The following is a 25,813-nucleotide window of genomic DNA, read 5'->3' on the forward strand; positions in this document are numbered from 1 at the left end:
TCGGAAATTCTCTGGGCTTTGCTCCTAGATTATACAGATTTTATAGGGCTTGAAATATGTCTCCTATGTAGTCATTTTTACCATTTTGTATCATTTTTGATAAGGTGAAATAAATGAAATCACGCAAATGTAAGTTCTCCCAATTTATAAAATCAATTTAATTAATAAATCAAAAGATTTTGTCATTTATATTTCCGAGGGTGGAAGAAATTATTGACCACGATTTACCTTAAATTTGAACATTTTAGGGGTGGGGGTGGGGTGGGGTATGATACTGAAAGAAATCAATAAAAACGGAGTTAATGCCCTTGGATTCAGCATTTAAAACATATCATTGATTATTCATATATAACTTAAGACTTTTGAAATATAATTTATTTTACAATAACTATCGGAAAAGACTCCAACAAAATTTATGTTTCAATCATGCATAAATCTAAATAAATCAATGATTTTTGCAAAATTTGATGACATCACAGGAGAGTGGAATAATTTCAAGCAGAAAGTGAGGAGATATGTTACTTTTTTCTTAGGCATTAATTTAATTTGTGTGTGTGTGTACACGTGCGAAAATTATGTGTAGGCATGGGCTTTTGTGCTATACCATTGATGTTGCGTCCCTGGGAACATCGTTTACATACCTTAGGTGACCTAAGGTATACAATGTACGTATAACGCAACTTCAATGGATAATAAACAATTTTGATTGATTGATTTTATATATTGTTTTACGTCCCTCTTAAGGTAGAGATTGATAGGTTGATGCTAAAAAAATTAACCATTGAATTTTTTAAATTTCGATATATGTTTATGATGAAGCTTTGATATAAAACATATTAAAAAATCAATGTTGGTAATCGACCTTGTTTTTGAGAAATATGGCAATTTTAATAGCACCTTCTTTAGTCTTTGCAAAGCGTAAAAAGTGAAGAAAAATAAGTAGAGAGCAATATACAAATAGAGCTATAACATTTTTATTGTAAAAAGGATCATAACTTGTCATATATGGTTTCAAACAACCTTTCACATAATTTGTATATTACACATCAATTTCAAGTTCAGCAATCATTGTTAACATGCAACAACATTACTTCAACAAAGCTACATTGGCCTATTACCTTCAAATAGTGCACAATATTTGCACACAGGGTCATACTTTTGCTTTAGCTGCAAAAAAATTACCCATCAAATTTCTTATTTTATTTCATTAAGTGGTTAGTCTACTAGTAAGTTAAATATAAGAAAAAAATTATACACCATAATGGGGTTCAATATGGAACTAGCAAAAAATTCCTAACCCCACCCCCCTTTTTACAAACTACACATTTTCGTAAGAAAAAGAATTATTAAAAGATGTTGTAAATAATCCATCAAAAAAAGCTTGCTAAAATTCGAAGATTCTTTGTAATACCTTTTTTAAATTAATAAATATAATACAGAAAGTATGTATTTCAAATTTTAGCTTATACTTTGTTGTAGTTCTCGTTGTTGACCTTTGTGCACTTACACTCAGAATATAAATTTATCATATGTCATCACATTTGATGATTAATATTAGAGTTTTCCCACATAAAAACCCCCACAAAAAATAGAAATACAATTTATATTTGTTAAAACAAATGTCTCCATTACATCCCAACCCCTTTAATATACTGCATGGTATGGAGGAGAAAGAATGAGCAGGAACATAGACATCATGAATTGCACTCGGCGCATTGAGAAGAAGGATTTAGCCAGCAGAGATAAACTACTGACTTTTTAATAACTTAAAATGTTTAAGCATTCGATCCCAAATTACCTCTGAGAATTGAAACACGACAATAAGAAGGTTTCTATAAGCTATTTCAGGAGCGGATCGGAAACTGTAATCGGGGGGGGGGGGGGGGGGGGGGGGACTGTATGAGGCAGGGGTCTAAGAGTAATTCAATAAATCAAAATGTTTTGTCAGACATTTATTTCTCCGAGAGTGGAGGAAATTATTGCTTCTTTTATCGTATACATTTTTCTAAACAACATACCACGATTTACCTTAAACTTGAAAATTTTAGGGGGGCTCGCGCCGGTTGCCCCCCCCCCCCCCCCCTGTTAAATCACCCAATGCATTTATGTATGTGCTCTTGCAATTGACCTTTTCGCACTCACAATGATTGCATTAATATTCAGTTATTTTTCATACAATTTTCTATAATAACCAGACACGCTTACCTATTATACCTATTTGAAGAAATTGATATGATTATACAGCATAGTGCACCAAATATGTTTAAATAACAACTTTATATTCAATATCAATAGAAAAATTTCAACTCAAGCGACCCATGGATTGATTGATTGTATCTTGTTTAACGTCTATCTCTCTCTCTCGAGCATTTTCCCCTCATATGGAGACGTCACCAAGACCGGTAAAGGGCTTCAAATTTAGGCCTTTGCTCAGCGCTTACGGCCATTGAGCAGTGGGGGTTCTTTAGCGTGCCACACCTACTGTGACACTGGGAATCCGTTTCTAAGATCATATCCGAGGACCCGTGACATTCACATCTGATGCCGAGTGTTTGGCAATGGAACTTTCATTACCTGTTTTAACGGCTTAGGTCTGTCGCGGCCGGGATTCGAACCCCGGCCTTCTGCATGCGGGGCGAATGCTCTAACCTCTAGACCACCACCGAGGCTCGACCCATGGATCTCGAGACCCATATCAGCTATCTTGCTCTCACAAATATATATGTATCTTCATAAGTTTATGAGTCCTACTTGTAGTCTCACACTGAAACAAAAACTCGCTATTGGATAACTCAGAATGCATGCATACTGCATTATCTATTTGTAATTTCTCCAAGTTCACGGTATATATGCACTGAATGTGTTGGGGGGGGGGGGGGGGGGGGGGGTGTTAGAAAATGAGAAATTCAAACACATTGATTAAAAGTTATAAAATTGGTATTTTATTTTCATTTAGAAATGTTTACTGATTTTGATATATCAAAAACTTAGAATAATCAACAATGACACTTCATCTACATTTATGCAATATTATTGTCTTTAAGAAAGACATATAATAGTATACATGAGTACATGTACTTGTTTTCAACTAAATTCACACTTTAGTATGTTGCACAATATATCTGGGCTCACAAATACATTATTGATTCTATCCGAGTCCCACATTGTGCAGAAGTTCTTGAATTTTCTCTGTAACCTGTAAAGTTGTGGGGTTCAGGGGATATGACATCATCAATGTAAATGAAGTACCTGTTAAAATATATTCTGTATATTCAAATATTGAAAAAAAAAAAAGATGAATATGATTATTTAATATACTAAGAACAGCCTTTACAAATGTCTGGTGTTAAAATAAACAATTATATCTTAGAAAATACTGTACCTTTCTTGCTGATTTTCAAGGCAAATTGCTGTTGAAGTTGTTGACTCGAAATCCATTTCAACTTGCACTTGTCCTTAGGATGATACTTAGGGAAAAAATCATCATAATTAATATTTGCACAGTCAGTATTAATCATTAATTATACTGTGTCAGACAATGTCAATTTTAAAATTGTGTGTCTCAATGCATCTTCAGTGAACTTTAAAATACTGATATATTGAAAATTACATTTGTTATGTTAATTTTTAAAATCTTGTCTGAAATCAGTATTACATATGTAACACTATGTTAAATGTGTGCAGTGCAGCAATGTGAACTCTTGCAGTAGTAGTACATCTGAATGATTGTTATTTACTTTATATTGTTATAGCTAACTTCTATTTAAACTGTACATACCCCATACCCCCCCCCCCCCCCCTTAATGAGGTGAATAAACATCACGATTATCATATTGCAATATGAGATGACAAATATGTTTTCATACGATAAACTGTCAGTTCATTCTAATAATATCAAAACAAGTCAACTCTAGATTTATCAGACATGTCTCCTTTACCAAGTGTGGGTCAAGAGAAGAACATATATATCTTATGTTCATACAATACATACATTTGCCTATGAGGGGACTTGTGATTTTACAAAATATTAATATTTTAAATTGTAGACTTTCATGCTTGTGTGAAACATGAAACCCCAGATTTGAAATATATCTTAGGTCAATGAAATTTCAAGATACTATAAGTACTATCATGTATACCAAATAGAAATTTAGTGCAACACCCCCCCCCCCCTCCAAAAAAAAACTTGTGGGAGGCTGAGAGCCCTATTTTTTTAAATGTGGCATATACATGATATTCATTTACAATTACATGAGCTTGTAGGAGTTCTATTTTGGGCACATATGGAATATATAAATGCAAAGAAAATGAAACATCTCCAAGTTGTGTGTTTATAGATGTTATTATAAAATCACGTTGTGAAATAGCAGAGGAAAAGTGGGTTGAATACAAATTTAATTTGCCATATTTTTTCACTTACCAAACGAAATTATAATCTCGTTATCCACGTTGAATGCATCCATCGAATTTCTCTTCTCAGAAGAAACTTTGTTTAAACTCTCAATGACTACATAAACAGTATTGAAACTCGCAGCACTCGTACTCGGAGTCGGACATCACGATCACGCTACATCAACAACTTTGTAAAATTGTTTACGTAGCGCAGCTATGCATGGTCGTGAGGTAAAAAGTGCCATTCTGCACGGACGAAACATTTGGTCCACTATTATTACATTGACGTATTCCTAATCTAAACTATGGCCAACTGTCTCTATCTTTCGTCGAGACGACCCCCTCAATCATCGAGTCAGTCACAGCAACAACTTGTACTTTCGGAACCCCTTTATGTTTTTCAACTACTTTATGACGGCGTACGGAATTCCGGAAAATAAATTCACGTGAATATACACGATTTTTACTGATCACGTGGTTGCTATCCGTCTCTACCTTAATTGAGAATGTTTCATATGGAGACGTCACCACTGTCAGTGAAACTCTGAGGCTTCAAAATTTAGGACTATGTTCGGCGCTTATACGACCTTTGAGCAGGGGGGGGGGGGGGGGGGGGGGGGGGGGGGGTATTCACCCGTGCCACACTTTAACAGGACCTCGATCGTTTTTTTTCGTCTCATCCAAAGGAACACCCCAAGCAAGGGGTATACTGATCAAGGACCTAACCCGAATACCCACGGGACTAACAATTTTAAAGGATTAAAGTCAACATATAAATGTCTATATCTGTTAAACAATGATGGTAGTAAAGTAGATGAAATTCACATGGCTCAGGCTGGTAAATGATTAGAAGCCGCGACCTTTATACACATGAGACTCTTTGAAGAGTTATCAGCCTTTTGTAAAAATAAGAAAAATCTAATTTTCTAAAAATGTGTGCTGCAAATGATTACTTTTACTTCATATTTTTATAAAGAGAAAGTGTACGCAAGGGGGTAGGATTTTTCGATCTTTGGCTTTATTGAGCGACTTATTGACAGAAATTCAGGCGCCTGTGATATGACACAATGATTATAAAAATCTCACCATCCATTTACTAGATCATATTAAGTATGGTCGTTATTGACCGTGGAGAAGGACCCATTTATGGAAACCGGATATATATTATCTCCACCAATACGGTTCTGTAATTAGGAAGTATGTTGCATTGATCTTGCAAACGCTTAATATATTTCAGGGGAGCCATCGTGTGCTAAGCTCACATTTGACAATGATGAACTCGATTAACTCGAGTTGACTGTTAAATAATCAACAAGTGCTTGGAAAGTTAATGTCTTGGGTATCCAACAAAAATGCACCGAATTAGATCCAGACTCTGCGTGTTGAAGTCTATTGAATGTGAAAGCAATTATGTCATGTCAAAGGAAAATAGAATTTTCCCGCAAATGCGATTCTGTTGGTCACGTTTTGGAACATTCACACGGACAGAGGGTCATATAAACTGCTGTCCTACCAACACATTTCCACTTCAAAAATCTCATTCGAAATTTGCGTCCTGTGTTCCAAGTGGAATAAGATGTATACATGTTACAAATGCTACATTTCATACAAAAGACCGCGATTCCTGCAACACTCTGTCTCTTAGTCGAAAGCCAAATGGGATTAATGTCGCACACGTGAATAGACAGTTTTCAACTTCGGTATTTGTATTTAGTGAGAGAAAGGAGTTCAAAGATGAAACGAATGAAGATACTAATAACCAAGAGACTGGAGCAAAGCCAGATGAGGAAAAGTTGACACAGAGGCAGAAACTAAAGCGGGCCGTGAAGGAATACGGCCCTGTTGTCATTATTTTCCATATCTGCATTGCGTTGACGTCCCTGGGATTTTTCTACATGTTGGTGTCCATGGGAGTTGATGTCATCGGCATTCTCCGTAAGCTAGGTGTTTCAGAAGCCATTTTGGATTCAAGTGTCGCAGCTGGTGCCAGTACATTTGTAATAGCTTATGCAGTTCACAAAATGTTTGCTGTACCTCGTATAGGGATAACCTTGACCTGTGCTCCCATGATTGTGCGCAAGCTTCGGAAAATTGGAATTTTCAAACCACCAAAGCCAGTTGGGAAGAAATAAATGTTTTACATGCCACAAAAAGTAGTGGAATTTCCTTCAGCCTATTTAATGGTGCATCCTTTAAAACTTGATATTCTTTTTATGGTACCAGTCATGAAATGCTGCACAGCTGATTACAATTTTTGCATTTAATGCTGATTTTTGTCACATGGTATAAACAATTACTTATTATACAGATATCAAGAAAAAGGAAATGATATGATTAACACTCGCCCTAGTATTTATATTTAATTTATATATCTGAGTTTTTGATGATGTACTTGTAGGTCAACAACTGTGTTTGCTTTCATCAATATTGTTTTTAATGTAGCATTGTTATATTATTGTGAAATAATATTGAGAATATACCACAGCATATTTTCAAGTTTTTCACACTAGTCAGGCAAATAAATTTTGAACATGAATATTTCATTGTATGTTACGAAATGCATCATCCAAACTCTTACATAACACCATTACTATATCATGTGTAATTGTAACCTACACATGCTTCATAAGTTGTTTTTTTATTTGTTAGAATTTTATTTTTGTATAAAGCCCTGAACATTTGTTAAAGTTGTGCAACTAGGACAAGACAAAAATCACAGAAAAATGCATTCACAAAAATATACAAGGTATATATGTACAAAGAAATGATGTATGCTTATATTGCAATTCAGCTTGTGTGCAGACTTCATTGCAGACATGTTTTATTTTATTAAGGACAGAGAGACTCCAATTTTTAAAATGACTTAATTCATAATACACGTATCTATAAATTATTGTTTGACGTTTCACATCATGCAGAGGAATTCTGTGGTCTAAGGGTATATAGAAAGGTTGTAATTTATATGTATGTACCATTTTTCAAGTATAAATACCTTCTTGAAAATAAAAAGAACTTATATACATATACAGTACACAGTCTTGTTTTATTAGCAGCTTGTATTTGGGGGGGTGGGGGGGGGGGGGGCATATTGTTTTTGTCCTGTTTGTCATTCTGTCTGAAACTTTAACCTTGCCAATAACTTTTGAACAGTATATGCTAGAGCTTTGATATTTCACATGAGTATTCCTTGTGAAAAGACCTTTCCGCGGATACCAACATTTTTGACATGTGACCTTGAAGTTTGACCTACTTTTTAAAAACTTTAACCTTGCCAATAACTTTTGAACAGTAAATGCTATAGTTTTGATATTTCACATGAGTATTCCTTGTGACAAGACCTTTCTGCGGGTACCAACATTTTTTACCCTTGACCTTGGGAGTTTCACCTACTTTTTGAAAAAATTTACCTTGCTAATAACTTTTGAACAGTAAGTGCTAGAGCTTTGATATTTCACTGGAGTATTCCTTGTGACAAGAGCTTTCCATGGGTACTTAACCTTTTGACCTTGGTATTTGACCTACTTTAAAAAAAGACATTTGTCATAACTATTAGAGCTTTCATTTTGCACATGAGCATATCTTGTGACAAGATCTTTCTACCGGTACCAAATATTTGTCCTTGTGACCTTGGCCATCTTTGGAATTGGCCAATATCGGGGGAGGGGGAGGGGGGGGCATTTGTGTTTCACAAACACATATTGTTTAATATTGCTGATGAAATGCTTAATACATGTTCTCTCCACATGTCACCTCTCCCATAGATCTAATTAATTGAGAAGTGAGGGATCAAGCTTTTGTCTGTCTTGTTACATCAATGTAGAGTACAGCTCCAAATTTCTTCAACAAGAGACTGGGTTGTTTCTGCTTACAATATGACACATGATCAACTGGATATTTATAAAAATTCAAATACTCAATTTCAAAGCATGTCTAAAATTCTAAACAACAGATAATCACAACCCCCTAAAAATATGGAAAGTTGGTTCAATGATTACCTTTCAAGCTCAATAAAACAGAATGTCTTCAATTTTTTTGCAATCAAGAGTGGTGTTTGTTTCTCCATTATAGAATTGGGAATGTGCATTGACTATCTTGGTCAGCAGAGAACTGGTTCACAAGCAACCTGTGTAATCCAACTACATCATGGGCTACTGTTTCCATGATCAAAGTTAGGACCTGAAACAAAATACTTTGAACAGGTTTACCAGTTATGTGGACTGTAGCTACTGGACACTAATCCATGTACAGACCTCGCGGCCACTAATCCAACTTGCTGGACAGTAATCCCTGTATACACCTCACGGCCACTAATCCCTGTATACACCTCACGGCCACTAACCCCTGTAAACACCTCACTGTCCACTAATCCACTTTTACACCTCACTGGATAGTAATCCCTGTATACACCTCAATAGACATAATCCACTGGTGTGCTTCTACTATTTACATTTACCTGTTGCTCAGTAATAAACTTTTAATGTTTCAAGGTATCCTATTTCTCCATATAAGCACTGACTTTTTTAACAATATACATTTGTATATGTATATAGCAGTATACTTACATTTCCAATGTTTTTGCATTCGATATCTTTACCAACTGTTATAACAGCTGTTTCCTTATGAATGGGATGTAGATGTGAACAATTATTGTGCACGTCTTCAAATTTTCATCCACTATACAATATTCATTGATGTGTTTACCCTTTTAACAGACAGGAACAGATCACAATAGATTTCCTTGGTGTACTCTGACCGGAGACATAGAAAGTGACACTGACCGGAGACATAGAAAGTGACACCTGGTCACTCTAGATACACTGTACTGTCCATACGTATATATCAATGTACTGCCCTCAATAATCTAAATAAAAATAAAAGTTGAATTTAAAAACTTTAATATTCCTACAAAACATTCATACCAAGTTCATCAGGAAAAAAAAAACCTAGAAATTTTTTCTTCAAGTTCAGTGGTGGAGAAGAGGACTTTCTGGTTACAGTTTAAATATATAACAGAGTTCTCTCCCTTTAAGTATCAGTTTAAATTTGAAGGACATGAAAAATTCTCAAATAAATTCTAGAGGCGGATCCAGAAAATTTTGAAGAGAGGGTTATGAACCATTTCCACCCCATATAGCAGGATTGCAGACCCCAACATGGCACAAAATACTCAGTTTTTGTTTAAAACGTTCGACCAAAGCAAGGTTGCTAATCCTGTAACCCCCTTCCAGATCCGCCACTGAATTCCATATTCATAGTATGGTAACCATGGAGATCATGGCGTGACACCATGAAATGGTTGTTTGTCACCATGGTGATGATTGTGGTGGAGATATCAGGAGGAGTTTGGCTCGTGTGGTTTCTGGCACACAAACATGACACTGATATATCGATACTGCAGCATGGAGACGGGGTTCTGGGTGTACGTGCTGGAAATTTCCTTTGCATCTTTCTGTAAACAGAGATTTACACATTTAGTCACATTCAATATATACTGAGCCAAATGAAAGCAATGTAACTCATTACATCCAGCTCTCCCCGTGCTGTTAGTGTAAACTTCATGGATAAATGTAGAGGCCCCTTTTTTCATCATGTAAAAATCGTAGTCTTTAGTTTTAAACACAAACCAACATCAAACTGTCTGATTGCTTATTCGGAGACCCACAATTTCACAATGTATAAACCTATTCCTGCCTTGGGAGACATGAAGTACACATTTGCAGAGCAGAATTGTTGATTCATAATACGGCAATCGAACCCGGCTCACCGCTACATTCCTCCCTCTCTAAATTTCTTTACACTTGAAGACATCAACCCAGGATCTTAATCCCCTGGCAGGCATTTTCACCTGTCAGTTCCAGGGGCTGGTCTACGATACCAAATGTAACACGAAGGGAGAAAATGCAACAGACTAGAATAGGATTCGAACCCGTGCCCCCTGAATCTCTAGTCAGGTGCTCTACCAACTGAGCTATCTGGCCACCAGCGATAAAAACCGGTTGACCGCTACAGACATATGACCTTTTGATCTAGAAATTGAATGGGATATTTCTCCTTCCACTTTTTATCATTGTAGCAAGTGTGAGGCCAATACTTGTCTGATCAGTGAAATGACACTAATTATTTAAGAAGTGAACATCACTTCACAGAGAATTTGCCTCAAATCCAAACCCGTTCATATTGACCATGAACAGCTCAAAAGTGATGTTCATTTCTTATATTGATATTCATTTACTTAATCAACATTTGTTTACATTGCTTGTCTAAGTCAGGAAATATTTTGTTGCATAAAACGAACTCCTAGCCTCTGTCACAATCGTATTGTGACGTACGTCAAAACATGGAAATGATGTCACACTTTGTCTTTCCCTGCCTTTTATCAACATTGCACGGTGCTCTGTATTCTGGAGCTAGGAGACCACAAGATTGGGATGATAATCCACGGAAGTTCACAATCTTAATCCGAGATAAGACTTTGCCAGATCTTTGTAACACATGTTGTATTTTTTCAAATCATTACGCTCTCTCAGTTGCGTGCTTTAAGCTAGTTCATATTTCATTCATAGTCAATGTGAACGGATTGTGTCGCATGCAAAAATTGGTTGGTTCATAGAGGAAAATGCGATTTGTAATATAAATATAAGGTGTTCATCACATTTTTCTCAACACATACATGGGTAAATTACTGTATCCCCAGCAAGGGGATAACAAATTTGCCTTGCCAAATGGGTCAACATGCAATATTCACAGTACAAACAATAAATTCTACAGTTAAGAACAGACAGTAGTACTGAGGTACCTTAATCACAAATCCAACCTTCTCGACCACTCTCAAGACTTCCTCAGCGCTCAGTTCTATAGACGACTCATTTTCAATGTCAGCATAATGGTACAAAAGAGGACCTGTGGAAAGCGATTTTACATAAATCGGTATGTAAATAGATCTACATACAGTACTGAACAGAGAGGATTACATAGATTTACATGTAGTTAATACTGGAACAATACTAACTCTGACTAGGGCCAAAAATAAAAATTGATTTGTTTTGATGTACTCCGACTGACCCGTGAAAATCGCCCCTACCCAATCATTTTTTTCAGTACTTTTAATTTTTTTTTTAATTTGGTTTCCAGGGGAAAAGACATTGCTTCATTTTAAAGGTTTATATTCTCTAAGAAACTTTTTTGAGGAATGTTTTATAGCAATAATTATTAAATCTGTCTTGTCCAATGTTTAATGAAAACATCAATAAATCTCTAAGTCTGCGTTTTTATGACAATAATCAATTTTTTCGATACTGCAAAAAAAAATAATAAAAAAATACCTATCTACCTACCCACCTTGAAAAATGTGGGTCGAAGTACATCAAACAAAAATATTTTTAATGATGGCCTAGGTACCATAATCACATAGATTTGTTACTTTCCCCACCACAGTGATCGTCATTCTGGGTCCAACATAAGACAGATTTACAGGGACTGAAGCTAACACTTGATGAATGAACAACAGATTAAAGGCAACGATCTCTTCCTGGGGACTTTCCAGTGTATGGGGACATAACTCTGACATAGACATGTCAAATCAGGGACAAGAGGCTTGTGCGATACCACATTACACATGTATATAAAGATGAACATCAGAAAGTTAATGTCTATGTTGAGATTAATTGTCAGTACATTTTGGAGCCATTTTATGCTACCGTTTTTGTTTTTTAAATTTTTTTTAAAATTAACATTTTGAGTCTTTGCAGCCACGGTGGCCAAGAGGTTAGAGCATTCGCCCCACATGCAGGAGGCCGGGGTTCGAATCCCGGCCACGACAGACCTAAGTCTTTAAAACAGGTAGTGACAGTTCCATCGCCAAACACTCAGCATCAGGTGTGAATGTCACGGGTCCTCGCAGAGGACCTTAAAACCGGATGCCCCGTGTCACAGTAGGTGTGGCACACTAAAGATCCCTCACTGCTCAATGGCCGGGCATAGGCCTAAATTTGAAGCCTCTCACCGGTCTTGGTGATGTCTCCATATGTCTTGATTGAAAAATTCTCGAGAGAGACGTTAAGCAAGATAAAATCAATCTTTGCAGTGAACATATCTGAAAGGACATTTGAGTAGATTGAGTGTAGTAATATTTATATGGTTTTGTTCTTTTGTTTGTTCATATCAATATTTGATTATACTTGTTCTTAAATAATTTACTAAGAGACTGCAGGGATCCGATTGCCCGAGGCAAGTGAAAACCCAGTTCAGACAAGTGAAACTCAATACAAACTTGTCTGATGGTGCAAGTGATTTAATATTTAAGTAGGAAATGTGATTATTATAATAATTGTTTTAAGCTTGATGAATATCAAATATTAGAACATAAAGTCCAACTCCATATATTGCTGTTTTCTTTACCAAATCGTCAGATTATAGCGAAGTAGATCGTACTGTATCACCAATTGACAGAGAGAGATAATTAGAGTTACTGGTTGACAGGATTATTTGAGTCCAATATTTTTCAGACAACTAAATTTTTCATTCGGACAAGTAAAACTTCCGAGTTTACTTGCCCGAAGAAAAGTTAATGTCTATCCCTGGACTGCAATAAAAAATAACTATGAAGCTACTCACTTAACTCTATTGACAGTTCACAGGGTTGTGGACAGTAACTTAACTCTATTGACAGTTCACAGGGTTGTGGACAGTAACTTAACTCTATTGATAGTTCACAGGGTTGTGGACAGTAACTTAACTCTATTGACAGTTCACAGGGTTGTGGACAGTAACTTAACTCTATTGACAGTTCACAGGGTTGTGGACAGTAACTTAACTCTATTGACAGTTCACAGGGTTGTGGACAGTAACTTGCCCACTCCCCAATGCAAGTACAGGGTTCGAAATTAACTTTTTCAAGCACTAGTCCGTACGGACTAGTCATTATTGATGTTCACTCGTCCGCAAAGCATTTCACTAGTCCGTCCAGTATGAAAGGTGAAGATAACGAACAGTGATCAATCTCATAACTCTTATAAGCAATACAAAACAGGGTTCTAAATTAACTTTTTCAAGCACTAGTCCGTACGGACTAGTCACCGTTGATGTTCACTAGTCTGGAAAACATTTGTGCATGTTCGAAGAACAGCGGTCTCGAATGCACTCCATGTGTTTGGAAGCTCAGGATGTCATAGTCACACAAACACTTAACCATGCAGGTAATTAATCGACCATAAGTTCAAACATCTAAGAGACTCGGACAAATCTTACTAAAAATCTTTACCATATTCAAGATTGATTTCCGGATTTTCACTAGTCTGTACAGACTAGTGCTATAGAGAGTTCACTAGTCCGACACGTTTTTTACTAGTCTCAGACTTACGGACATGAGTTAATTTCGAACCCTGAAGTAATGTTTCCAGTGAAAAATTACCTTTCGATACCTGGTCACCTACATAGCAAAACATATTTTTCTGGAACATCATCATGTTTTCTTTGTATTTCAAAATCTGTAACCCGGTATTGAAAAAAACGCTATAATGACCAAGATTCATATCATTTACATAGTGTAAAACATGTACATGTGATTTACACTGAGCGAGCCTCGGAGCAGCATGTGGCCTTTTTTTTTTTTTACAGGGTCTCAAAGCCCCAGGCCCAGAAGAGAAATGCTCCAGTAATAATAATAGCGAGAGATCGAGGTCATTCACAAAGAAATGTGTTACAATTGGCCATGACTGTCAGATGCTTCAACAAGAATGGTTTACTAATCACAAATATTGATGGTTCTTTATTAACGATTCCCTATCAAAGGATCTCTATTGACAGTTCTCTATTGACAGTTCTCTGACATGTGCTACTTAAGTCATTGTACATATTTTACCACTGTCAACATGATGTGTCCTCCGGTACGTTTGGTGACAAAGACAAACCTTTACGAGAGTTAACCACAATACACATTGTGCAACAATACTCATTCATTCAAACAGACATACAAGTAACATTGAGGTTCTATCATTGTATTTGCTAATGTTTTGATATTTGTTTTGGTCTTAGTCTTAAATTACATGTTGACTTTGACATAATCATTCAAATGATAAATAAACTGTTGTCATACTAAGAAATGAGAAATTTGACCAGTGGGAATTCTGAATATTGATTGCTATTCATCAACATTTCAACCCTGTTCTCAGGTCCTTCCCTTTCTCTTACCTTACGATCCTGGTTTCGAGTAGATGGATTATGATCACCATCTTGATCAATTTCTTGGATTCATAAAATCTAATTGCCCCAATAGATTTACAGGAAGAGAAAATTCTTGATCCACCACTTTGGATCCAATACATTACCTAGGTTGACCCAGTAACCTCCTGGTTTAAGAATATTATAGATGGTCTCTATGTAGGAAATGACATTGTGAGCTGTGTCCAGGAAAAACACTGTGGCCACGCAGTCATACACATCTGTGTAAACAAAATGCTTTACTAAAGTCACACAGTTATACACATCTGTGTCAACAAAAGGCTTTACTAAAGTCACACACATCTGTGTCAACAAAAGGCTTTACTACAGTCACACACATCTGTATACAAAAGGCTTTACTAAAGTCACACACATCTGTGTCAACAAAGGGCTTTATTGAAGTCACACACATCTGTGTAAACAAAAGGCTCGACTAAAGACAATACTGTTACCATACATTATTCCACATAGCAAGCAGCCATAAGCTACATTGCTCACCAGTTTCCTTGATCCTATAAGACTGTGAAGCCTGGGACACTAATTGTGAAATACTTTAAAACCCTTACTTTATTGTACCTTTCTTGCCCTACATTCATGGCTTCTACAAAATTAAATTCTAACTTGAAAAATTGTTCCTCAATGCAAAGCTCCTACAAGAGCAAAAAAATAGAAATATGACCCATCTTCACAACAAATTGAAGCCATGCCTTTTAAAACTATATATTTACATGTGTATATCTTTGCTATACACATTGACATATATCATAATTATATGGAAATAAAAAAAACCCCAGAAATATAAAAATGTTTGTGCTAATCTCTGTGCAATTCAGCTTGACTATGATACTTTGTCTTCAGATCTGACATCAAATCAAAATATTGTGGCCCAGCTGAATCTTGCTGTGATTTGTCTAGTGAGTGATTTTTTTCATGATCTTATTTAGCGACGTCAAAATTGGCATCTCAATAATCAACAGTCTAGAAACTGCTTTGTCTGCTAGTTGCATTTTGACAAGTCATGTAATGACAAATCAGCTCACAATTTGTGTTAATAAATCAAATGTAGGTGTCCAATTGTTCATCTTCAGATGATTTATTTAACAATCTTCATTTACTACTACATGTATAAGATTTACACAAGAGGTACTGTGAGTAATGATCACTAAGAATACCCCCCGCTTACCCCAATCTCCCAAAGGGTGTTGTTAATAGGTATGAATTACCTCTTTCCTGAGAGTAAAAATATGGTATGCCTTTGTAGAAGAAAATGGAAGATATAGTCTGAACACAAATCCATGGTATAAACCTATAATTTTGACCTTGAGATCAAAGGTCAAGGTCATAAAGAGGTCATGAATGTACATGGCACATATTCTCATGGTGATACACCCATGTCTTCTGGTATGACTATGTCAAAACCCCATAATAAATTTTGACCTTGAGGTCAAAGTTCAAGGTTATATGGTGGTCATGAAAGTACATGACACATCGTCTCAGGGTGATACACTCATGTGTCAAATATGGTATGCCTATGTCAAAGAACAAAGAAGTTATGGACCGGACACGAATCCACTGTAAAAAAAAACCCTTTAATTTTGACCTTGAGGTCAAGGGTCAAGGTCATATAGAGGCCATGAAGGTACTCAATACATCATCTCATGGTGATCCACCTGTGTGCCCAATATGGTATGCCTAAGTCAAAGAACAAAGAAGTTATGGCCCGGACACGAATCTGCACAGACAGACAGAGGACGGACGAACAGAGAGACAGACAGATTCCTATATACCCCCCGAACTTCGTTCGGGGGGGTATAATAAGACAAATAGACATATATGCCCTCTGCACCCCCAGTCACTCTGGAATACTTGGTGGTCACCTTTTAACTAATAAAGTGCACTGCCACGGCACATGATACGCCCGTCACATATTGTTAACAGTATAGATTGTACCCATTAAAACATTTTTTTTTATATTACCTTAATTAAATGTCACAGTGACCTTAAAGTAGGATGCGACACACCTTCTACCCAAGATGCATTAGTTGACCAATTTTGGTGATTCTAGGTCTAATAGTTTTCAAGTTATGAGCCGAACAAGTTTTTGCCATATATGGTCATATCTTCTTAATGAAAAGTCACAGTGACCTGGTTTTAATGTGTGACACACCTTCTACCCAAGATGTATCTAAAGACAAAGTTTGATGATTCTAGGCCTTGTAGTATTTAAGTTACGGGTCGGACACAAAAAAGCTAACAGACAGACGGACAGACGGATATCTCCTTAATGAAAAGTCACAGTGACCTTGTTTTAATGTGTGACACACCTTCTACCCAAGATGTATCTACAGACAAAGTTTGATGATTCTAGGCCTTGTAGTATTTAAGTTACGGGTCGGACACGAAAAAGCTAACAGACAGACGGATACCTTCTTAATGAAAAGTCAGTGACCTGGTTTTAACTCTTTGCCTATCACGCCACCTATGACGTAACAGTAGCATTTGCTTTCGCCACTGAATGATGACGTTACCCTTTTCCCCACAGCGCTTTGAAGTTGATTTGTGAAAATTCGGAATTTTTAACACATTTCTTCACTACGTTTTCCATTGTTATATATTCTGTTAGTTTATCGCGGATAGTTCTGATAAAAGCTGATACTTTAAGACTGTCGAATTGGGAGTGAAAAATTACATTAAATATAGGATAAAATATTTTCTTTTGAAAAGATATATAGTCCAAAAATCGCCTTATTTTTTTCCTTCATATTTTTTTTTTGGATTAATTATTGTACATGTATGTTTGTATAACAAAGAAATATCACGAATGAATACTTCCTTATCTACTAGTATTTTTAAAAATCATATCAATATATCTACATTTCCAATGGGTTTTTTTCCCTTCGATATGTTCTGTATACATATTATTTGTTTTAATTCAAACAATCTAATCATAAAATTTCATCTTGATTTCAAAGAAAAAACGTAATCAATTTAGTTTTAGACAAGGTTTAACATATTCATTTGTACTGACGACTGATTCAAAGTTTACTTAATAAAAATAAACGAATATACTACATCATGTTCTATAAATAAGAATTCACCTATGTAGTTAAAAAAAATTTGACGCATGCATAAATTCTCTTCAATGTTCAAAACAAGATGTGAAAAAAGCAAAGCACTGCTGTACATTACACAGTCCGTATCTGTATTCCGCGCTCTACGTTTTTGGGGGGAGGGGGTGTACTTTAGAACAGAAATTACAAAAATGCACTGTAGCCACCTAGCAATTGTTTTTGCGGTGTCCTGCATGTTCCGAATAGGAGCTGTATCGGTGCGAGGCCTACAGGCACGTAGCATCGTCTTTTCAACAACATAAAAATGGAGGGGGGGGGGGGGGGGGGGGCGAATATGTCTTGTCCAAAATTATTACTAATGGATACTTTAAGAGAAGTTTAGTTGAAAATTGCTTTTGGAGATGAAATTAAAAGCGAAAAATTTAACAGACACAAACTGCAATCACAGAACATCTGCCATGAAGTCGCTATAAATGTAAACGAGCTAAAACATACAGATAGCTGTTAAAAAATTCTATTATAATAATACATTTGTGATTGAATGAGTATAAAACTATTACACTTCTTACACTCAGTTTGTGGACTTTTTACGAATATTTTACCTGTAAACCTGATCAATAGATTACCTGGAGTTTGGTAAACTTCTAGAAAGTCTCCAGCAGCCATTGAAAAATCAGAGGTTGGCGGAAGGTCACTGGGATTAATGTCTGGAAATTTGATTGGCTGAGTCTGATCAGATGACAATTTGTTGTTCGTCCATTGGTGTATCCAAGGATACAAAGTAAAACAATTGACCTCTGTGCATCTGAATTGAATTCAAACAGTGAAATGTTATATTAATGTTACAGTATAAAAACGAAATTACCAAAGGTATTTGTGTGTTAATTAATGAATTAAAACATACATGGATGTGGTTAAACTCCCATTTTCAGCATTCCGGAGAGTTGCAGTATGGATATAAACAACACATAAACAAATTGTCAATATCTAATACAAGGGAAATAACAATGTCTCAATAAGTCCTGTCTGCTTATATCTGCTAGAAGTGACATGGAAATGGAGAATTTCAGGGTCTTATTCTACATGTAACACGGACAATGTAAACAAGACCTGGAGTTTTTACAGGCTACCTCGGTATTTACCATTGAAGAAATTCTATTACATGTATCAGTAAGAATGTTAGAACTATACTCAGTACACGAAAATACTCTTCACACAGAAATTTTCACCCAATGATTTTTCAACATTTTTCAAAAGGGTTCTGTTGCTTTCGAATTGGGAAAACTTGTTATTTATTTAGTTTTTATTATTGGGAAAAGTGCAAGTTAATTTGGGAAAAAAATGGTCTTTTTGGGGAGGGGAAAGGGTCGTTATTCGGACCGAAAATGGGTCTTTAAAAAAATCACTGTCACCGGAATTAATTTTCGTGCCCGGACTGACTAACGAATGACCTTGTCCTGTTTAGAGGTCATCCATTCATTCATTACTACTGTAGGATACAGTAGATTCCTTATTTTACACCAGTACATGTTTAACATCGTGAAATGGCTCATACATGTCAAATTGTGAGAACATGAATTCCCCAGACAATTACACAATCAGTATTACATGAATGACTTCTGATTCTTGTAATATTAAATTTACGAAATATGTAATGATGCTTACAGACTGGGCTGATTAAGTGATTAAGCTCTGATCCTTACTTGGTTTTTTTTTTTTATTAAAACATGACATTAACCTCTGACCCTTACTTGTTTAAAACAAAATTGGAGGCCAGCAGCATGAAGAGGCTCCATTCGTTTCCTTGACAACGGTACCCACACCTGGCCAACTCGAACGCCAGTCTCCCAAGCCCTGCCCCCGGCACCAGCACTGCAACGGTGGACGGATCTCTGAAAAACAAAGGTGGAGGCTGACATTACATCAGTTGATACACAGGTAACACTTTTGCTTGCTGGGTATATATTTCACCTTCTATTTTTGAGAACTTTATTTTCATGTAATTCACGATGTTGACTTGACACAAAAATATTATTCTTATGAATAAATTTGTATATGTAATAATAGACAAACTGAATGTTCACGAAAAATGACATCTTTAAACTTGAAAGATAAAAGGTAATCCAGAGTAATGATATATAATTTGCTAAGAAAGCCATCATGGTAACTCAAACTCTTGTAAATGCATCAAGCTTATCTAATCCGGACATGCTCAATACAGAAAAAAAGTAAAAATGTTTATGACAATATTCCAAATTTTGTATAAAAGTGTATACCATTATTATGAATGGTATGGACTGCACAGTGTTGATATTGAATAGTATCAGATTAGAGTCTCCTTGTAGTCAAGATGTCTCTTTTCTTAGACCTATACAGGAAACAATAATCCAACTCTTACCTATCTTTGAATAAGTCCTTGACCTCTGCTATAACTGGATCATAACAGGCTTTTCTCTCCTCCTCCCCACTGGTGCTCCAGTCTCTGACAAACTGCTTCAAGGTCGTTTTGACCTTGTCCATGTCAAAGTTGGTGGGGGGCATCTGCTTGAGGTTTTCCTCTGGCTGTTTGAATAGTAATATACACACATCAACATAATCACATGACCTCTGCTGTAGGGATATGCTTCAAAGTATGTAACGTTTTTTTTTTACTGCACCATATGTAGTATGATATCATACTGTGTATGGAAGACCTTAATGAAATTTGTACATCAGGACATCAGTTTGAGAGTTCAAACACAATTAAGTATTTATCATAGCAAGAGGCCTTTGCGTCTTAACTGACCCTGCCAAAAACCCTACAGTTATGATGTAAAAAACCTTCATCTACAAAAGGATGCATGATGTATTTATATGTTGTATCTTTGTAGTTCTTTAGAAAGATTCTTTCAGAGTTTTTCCAGATAGTTTGAACCCCTACTGAAGCTTTACTGTGACCAAATCCTAGTTCCTGGGGGCAATGTTGTGAACAGAATTGAGTGTCCACTACAATTAGGGGTGTGCAATTACCTACCATCACCCGACACCTGGCTAGGATTTCTCAAATTTTTTTTTTAAAAAAACCTCAAGTTTGAGTTTTCTTTTATTTGAGCAGTCAAAATTTTAGTAAAATCTCAGACTTATGTCCAAGTTTCGACTTTTAAGTTTTATTCCAGAAACCCAGGCCTGGAGCTACAGATTGTACAGACCTGTTAGCTGTCCTGTAAATCTAAACCAAAGTAAACAATTATTCCTTATACAACTGTCAAATATTACATCAACTGAGCTTACATGATTCAACTTTGTCACCAAATCAAGATCTGCAATGTGTTTAAACATATAAGCATTGCACATTGATAACAAGTCAGTTCCATGAAAAACTTGAAAACCGCTTAGATCCGTGCTTGCCTTGCTCTCAATTTTGTTTTCTTTTTAGGATTTACGAGATTGATTACTGTCTTCATTATCTTTACCCGTTTCTTTTCACCCAACAATTAGGAAGAGAAAACATTTGCTGACACAGAGGACACATGACCATTGTTAAACTTTGATGAAGAGAAAAGTGTCTTGTACTGTAAAAAGTATTCAGATATTGTGAAATCCAAAGGTCCAAAGAAAATTTTATATTTTCTTGAACTTGAGAGTGGTTCACATTATGTGCAGAAAAAGTCAAAAGCCGTGATTAAGCTGAATTATTCACCAATTGACCAGAAACTACCAAACAAATTAATAATGCAAGATATAAAACTGACCATTTTTACATATTGATTTCAACAGCTTTTTGTTTATATTGTATTGTCAGAAGTTCACGGGCTAGTAACATGCAGACGATCTCCGGTTAGTAGTTAATTTTTTTAATTGCTTGTACTGTACATGAATCTCAAATACATGTACACGTATTGATTTAACATTGCACCTTGTAGTTCTTGAGAAAGTTTTCTATTTTCTATAAATTCAATTTGGTATATTATTGTAAAACTTTAAACACTGATTGTGGCTTTGTCCTTACCTTGTAAAACTTTAAACACCTATTGTGGTTTTGTCCTTACCTTGGGACTCACGGACTTAACACACCTGACTCTTAGTTTATAATGAAAATACAGGCTATGTTCAATATTTCTTAATCATCTACTTTGGAATGGCCTTCATTTGTATAACTTCCATCTCCTATTTTTAAGGGTGCTTTGGGAAAAATTGGATAAAATCAATCTAACAGTTCTTACAAAAGAGTCAAAAAATGTAAAACGTAACTAATAGTGATGAAACGATTGTCACCGACAATCAATTGTGACTTGTCGATCATTTTTTGCTCTTTGATTCTGATTCTATTTTCCATAATCAATTGTCGCCTGTACACTGGTTGATAATTAATCTGAGATTCTTCTGTTAACCCTGCCTACTGACTATTAACCCTGCCTACTGACTATTAACCCGCCTTCTGATTGTTAACTAATCCTTCTTAGAAATTGTTCTGATCGTTGATTATTCTGACTGTTAAACCCGCCTTCTGACTGTTAACTCCGCCTTTATATCACGAGATGTGTGGGGAGAGTCAAGAGTGGACTCCATATTGAAAAGTAGGAATTCAGCAACACCAGCTATTGTCACTGCTTAGTCCAAAATATCTGACGTTTTCCTGGCTTTTTTATGATTTTGATATTTACTTTGCTGGCACAGTAAATATCAAAATCATAAAAAAAAAACCCAGGAAAATGTCAGATATTTTGGACTAGTCGCTGCTTTGGCCCACCTTTTACATCTTTATTTTGCGGGTTTACTTTCCAAGATGCGAGGATTCATTTATCGAATGATTATTCTACACATCAATCATGAATAATTTGATGCTATTGCCATGTAAAAAGTTCTAACACTGACAAATGAAGCATCAACTCTTTGACTTAGGGTGCCTCCTTGCCATCTGATTTCTTTGCACATGACATCAGCACACAAATACAAAAAATTTCAATCGCATCAAAGTAGTCATGATTAACTTGAAGAATACTCATTCGATAACTGAATCCTATCTATATCCATGAAATAAAGGTAGGCAAAACAGCAACATTAGCTGAAATCCCACTTTTTAATATGGAGTCCGCTCTGATATAAAAGCAGATTTAACACTCGGATGCATCTTTGCTTAGTTGATAACTTGATATGTATATACGCATGTCCCAACCCAGGGAAACCCAAGTCAGACGTCTGGATTTTTTTTCTTAAATGTAAAGCCAATCTTGATTTGTGGCAAGAGAAAACAGTTCAAAACATATTTCAATTTCCTCGTTAGGCCTAATTGGCTAATATCTAGATGTGTGTATGTTGCACATATCCGGGCATAAAACGAATTAAAAAAGAAATAACTCTCAAAATAATAAACATTTATCAACTACATGTAAATACCGATTATACTGATCATTGATCGACACAGTTCTTACGATTATGACTGATTATCGAATATCGATTATGAAATTTTTCTAAATATTCCACACTAAACTTTACTGAAAACTGTGACTGATCTCCTTTGCTCCTTCAGTACATGTAAACTAAACTGCCCAGCCCTTAAACCTTTGATTCCATGGTAATGAACTGAAAACTTACCATGAACATAAACAATAAATATGAACATTTTCGAGAATTTGGTAATTGTATATTGTGTATCTGTCAATCTGGCCCCTAGAAAAACTGTCCATGTAATCAATTTGTCCCACAAACTTTTGTCCATTTGTTCACTAAAATAGTCAAACCATCCCCTATTGGACTTCTGTAGGGTAAATAATCTTACTCAATCCATCCAAAATTTTGGCTAAATTAATGTTTGCAGGGTAAATAATCTTTGTCAATCTGTCCCAGTATTTGATTAAACTGTCCCATTACTGATTATTTAAAACTGAAATTAATCACGTATTTCAATTAATTGAACCTTCACAAAATTTTATCCAATCTATAATTCTAACATAGAAAATATTCTTGAATGACATTACGATCAATTTGGTACCCTCCCTGCATGCAGGACTATATACTCATTTTCTTAGCTCTGCTAAACACAATAAGAGTGCGAGGACACTCAGGTATTTTTGTTGAATGCTTAAACTCCTCTTCATAAAAGCTATTAAATCTTGGCTGAGACTGGGCTGGGTGGGATATTTGGACTGATGCCTTTACCAAGTCCTTCATAATTCATGTCTGGAAATTTACATTCAGAATCGGCCATTTCAAGCAATCAACACCGGTACATAGAATCACCGAAATTACCAAAGAATTGACCGAAATTACCAATAAAGGGGCCGAAATTACCTCAGTGTATGTTCATCTATATACCATCTATATCACACATCAAATTTCATGAAGATTGGTAATGATTTAAAGGAGTTACGGTCATTAAACCGATTAATGTGAAGCGTAAATTTATACAAGTTATTTCCCATGTTTTATATATCGTATTCATGGTATTGATTTATACAATATAGTGTGATAAGTAGATAAAATAAGATATTTGTCCTCAATTTTACATTGCCATTTGGAACTTACTGGTTTAATATTTATAGTTCGCTTACCGAGTACCTGTCGGTAAAGGGAAGTAACTCAGATTCACACGTCACAATAATCGGTTTTATGGAAACAATTCCTTCAAATCATTACCAATCTTCATGAAATTTGATGTGTGACTAGATGGTATATAGATGAATATTGGTAATTTTGGTCATTTCTTTGGTAATTTCAGTGATTAGCAGTAATTTTGGTGATTCTATGCACCCATCAACACTGCTATTCACTTCAAATAAGTGATTTGACTTTTAAACTAACTCTCTATCACTGTTAATTTTGCATTGCTTACTGTCTAGGTATCAAAATCCCAAAATACAAAGTCACTAAATTTTCCATTCAAATGAGGACGTACTTCCAGTCAAATCACTTATTTGAACCAAATAACAGTGTCAACTAAGTGCACATTTAAAATTGCTAGAACTGGCCGAATCTGAATGTAAATTTCCAGACATAATTGCTCCGAGACTCGGTGATTGTGTCAGTCCTAATATATCTAGCCCAGATTATCATTTAATACCTCCATATATTTAATACCACGTCCCACAGGGTTTTGACACAATCTGAGTATTGCCAAACCGAAGTTTGAGAGTTTGAAGAAAGCAACCAAGAATTTTTGGCTCCCTTCACATTATATATACTAAATATACCAGTTTGCTCAAATTGTGTCAAAACCCTGTACCATGACCTGCCATTAAATGATTTGTTGTTGGTTACGTTTCAAATTTTTAATTCTATAGGTTTTCATTTGAAATAAACGAACCTTGACATCGGCTTCATGCGTTTTGTTTTCAAACATGTACTCTGCGTCTTTGATGATGAGGCGAATGATTTCATAATTATGGCTGATACATGTTTGTATTGTCTTCAAATTGTCCAGAAAATGTGGGATATACTTCTGGTGTTGCTGTGGAATACCATTAAAAGATTTTTCCGCCATGTACACTCGCCGCATGGAATGACTCCTGCATAACGTTGAATTTTAACATGATAAGTTTAGAAATTCTCAATATAAGATAAATTCTCATTATCATTATCACTCAGAATTATTAAAATTATAACCTGTAAAACTTAAAGGCGTTAAGAATCCTGATAAAATGCTCTCTTTCCGCTTGATCATCATCATCATTGTCGTTCTTTTGAAAGTTTTCTACCTCGTCCACATCGTCCGCCATGCTGCTTATATTTTCAAAATCGCGAACCCGACTAAAATATAAATCGGTAATGCGATCAATGTTACTAAAACTGATTTCAATGATAATTAGTTTTAAAACAAATGATTTTTAGGTTTTGTTCCTTTACATAAAAGCATAGTAATCAATATATCCATGTTTAAAGGTGTTGGGCAAGTAATTTGATGCGAAATTGTGTGTCTAAGGTTATACCACATTGAACCCCATAAAACCCCAATTAAAATTATCAATTTGTTCCCCACATATATACTCTTAATATCAAAGAAAAATGACTACAAATATACAAGTCCTATGTTGCAAAATTGCCTGTAAAATGGAGAAAACTGGTCCAATTGATCCTTGTGAAAATATGAGATTCATATTTCCATCTGGTGAATTTAAAGTGTATGGTACAAATTTTCAAGAAAATATTCGTACATA

At 35.6% G+C, this 25,813-nt stretch overlaps 2 protein-coding genes and 1 long non-coding RNA gene across 3 annotated transcripts; 1 reads left to right on the top strand and 2 right to left on the bottom strand.

Annotated features, from left to right (window-relative positions):
* Positions 1–2,919: 2,919 nt before the first annotated feature.
* On the bottom strand, positions 2,920–4,791 carry LOC125648936 (uncharacterized). Its single transcript, XR_008797928.1, has 3 exons — positions 4,421–4,791; positions 3,383–3,467; positions 2,920–3,249 (listed from the first exon to the last, which is right to left on the bottom strand). It is a non-coding gene; the product is annotated as an uncharacterized LOC125648936 (long non-coding RNA).
* A 799-nt stretch (positions 4,792–5,590) lies between these two features.
* Positions 5,591–7,423, top strand: LOC125661860 (uncharacterized). The gene has a single exon (XM_048893984.2). The coding sequence runs from the start codon at positions 5,745–5,747 to the stop codon at positions 6,522–6,524; it is 780 nt and encodes a 259-aa protein (XP_048749941.2). The 5' UTR covers positions 5,591–5,744; the 3' UTR covers positions 6,525–7,423.
* Positions 7,424–9,270: 1,847 nt separating this feature from the next.
* LOC125662437 (carnosine N-methyltransferase-like) lies at positions 9,271–25,402 on the bottom strand. Its single transcript, XM_048894652.2, has 8 exons — positions 25,263–25,402; positions 24,964–25,165; positions 20,080–20,243; positions 19,433–19,573; positions 18,308–18,486; positions 14,718–14,831; positions 11,189–11,292; positions 9,271–9,841 (listed from the first exon to the last, which is right to left on the bottom strand). The coding sequence occupies exons 1-8, from the start codon at positions 25,373–25,375 to the stop codon at positions 9,725–9,727; spliced, it is 1,134 nt and encodes a 377-aa protein (XP_048750609.2). The 5' UTR covers positions 25,376–25,402; the 3' UTR covers positions 9,271–9,724.
* Positions 25,403–25,813: the final 411 nt, after the last annotated feature.

Source organism: Ostrea edulis, chromosome 8 (assembly GCF_947568905.1).
Source record: "Ostrea edulis chromosome 8, xbOstEdul1.1, whole genome shotgun sequence".
Classification (NCBI taxonomy): domain Eukaryota; kingdom Metazoa; phylum Mollusca; class Bivalvia; order Ostreida; family Ostreidae; genus Ostrea; species Ostrea edulis.

Coding starts and splice junctions, on each gene's coding strand:
- LOC125661860 (XM_048893984.2), top strand. CDS start 5,745: ATGCACCGAATTAGATCCAGACTCTGCGTGTTGAAGTCTATTGAATGT.
- LOC125662437 (XM_048894652.2), bottom strand. CDS start 25,375: ATGGCGGACGATGTGGACGAGGTAGAAAACTTTCAAAAGAACGACAAT. Junction 20,244..24,963: donor CGCATGAAGCCGATGTCAAG/GTTCGTTTATTT, acceptor CTATTCAAACAG/CCAGAGGAAAACCTCAAGCA. Junction 9,842..11,188: donor AGGTTGGATTTGTGATTAAG/GTACCTCAGTAC, acceptor CTCTGTTTACAG/AAAGATGCAAAGGAAATTTC.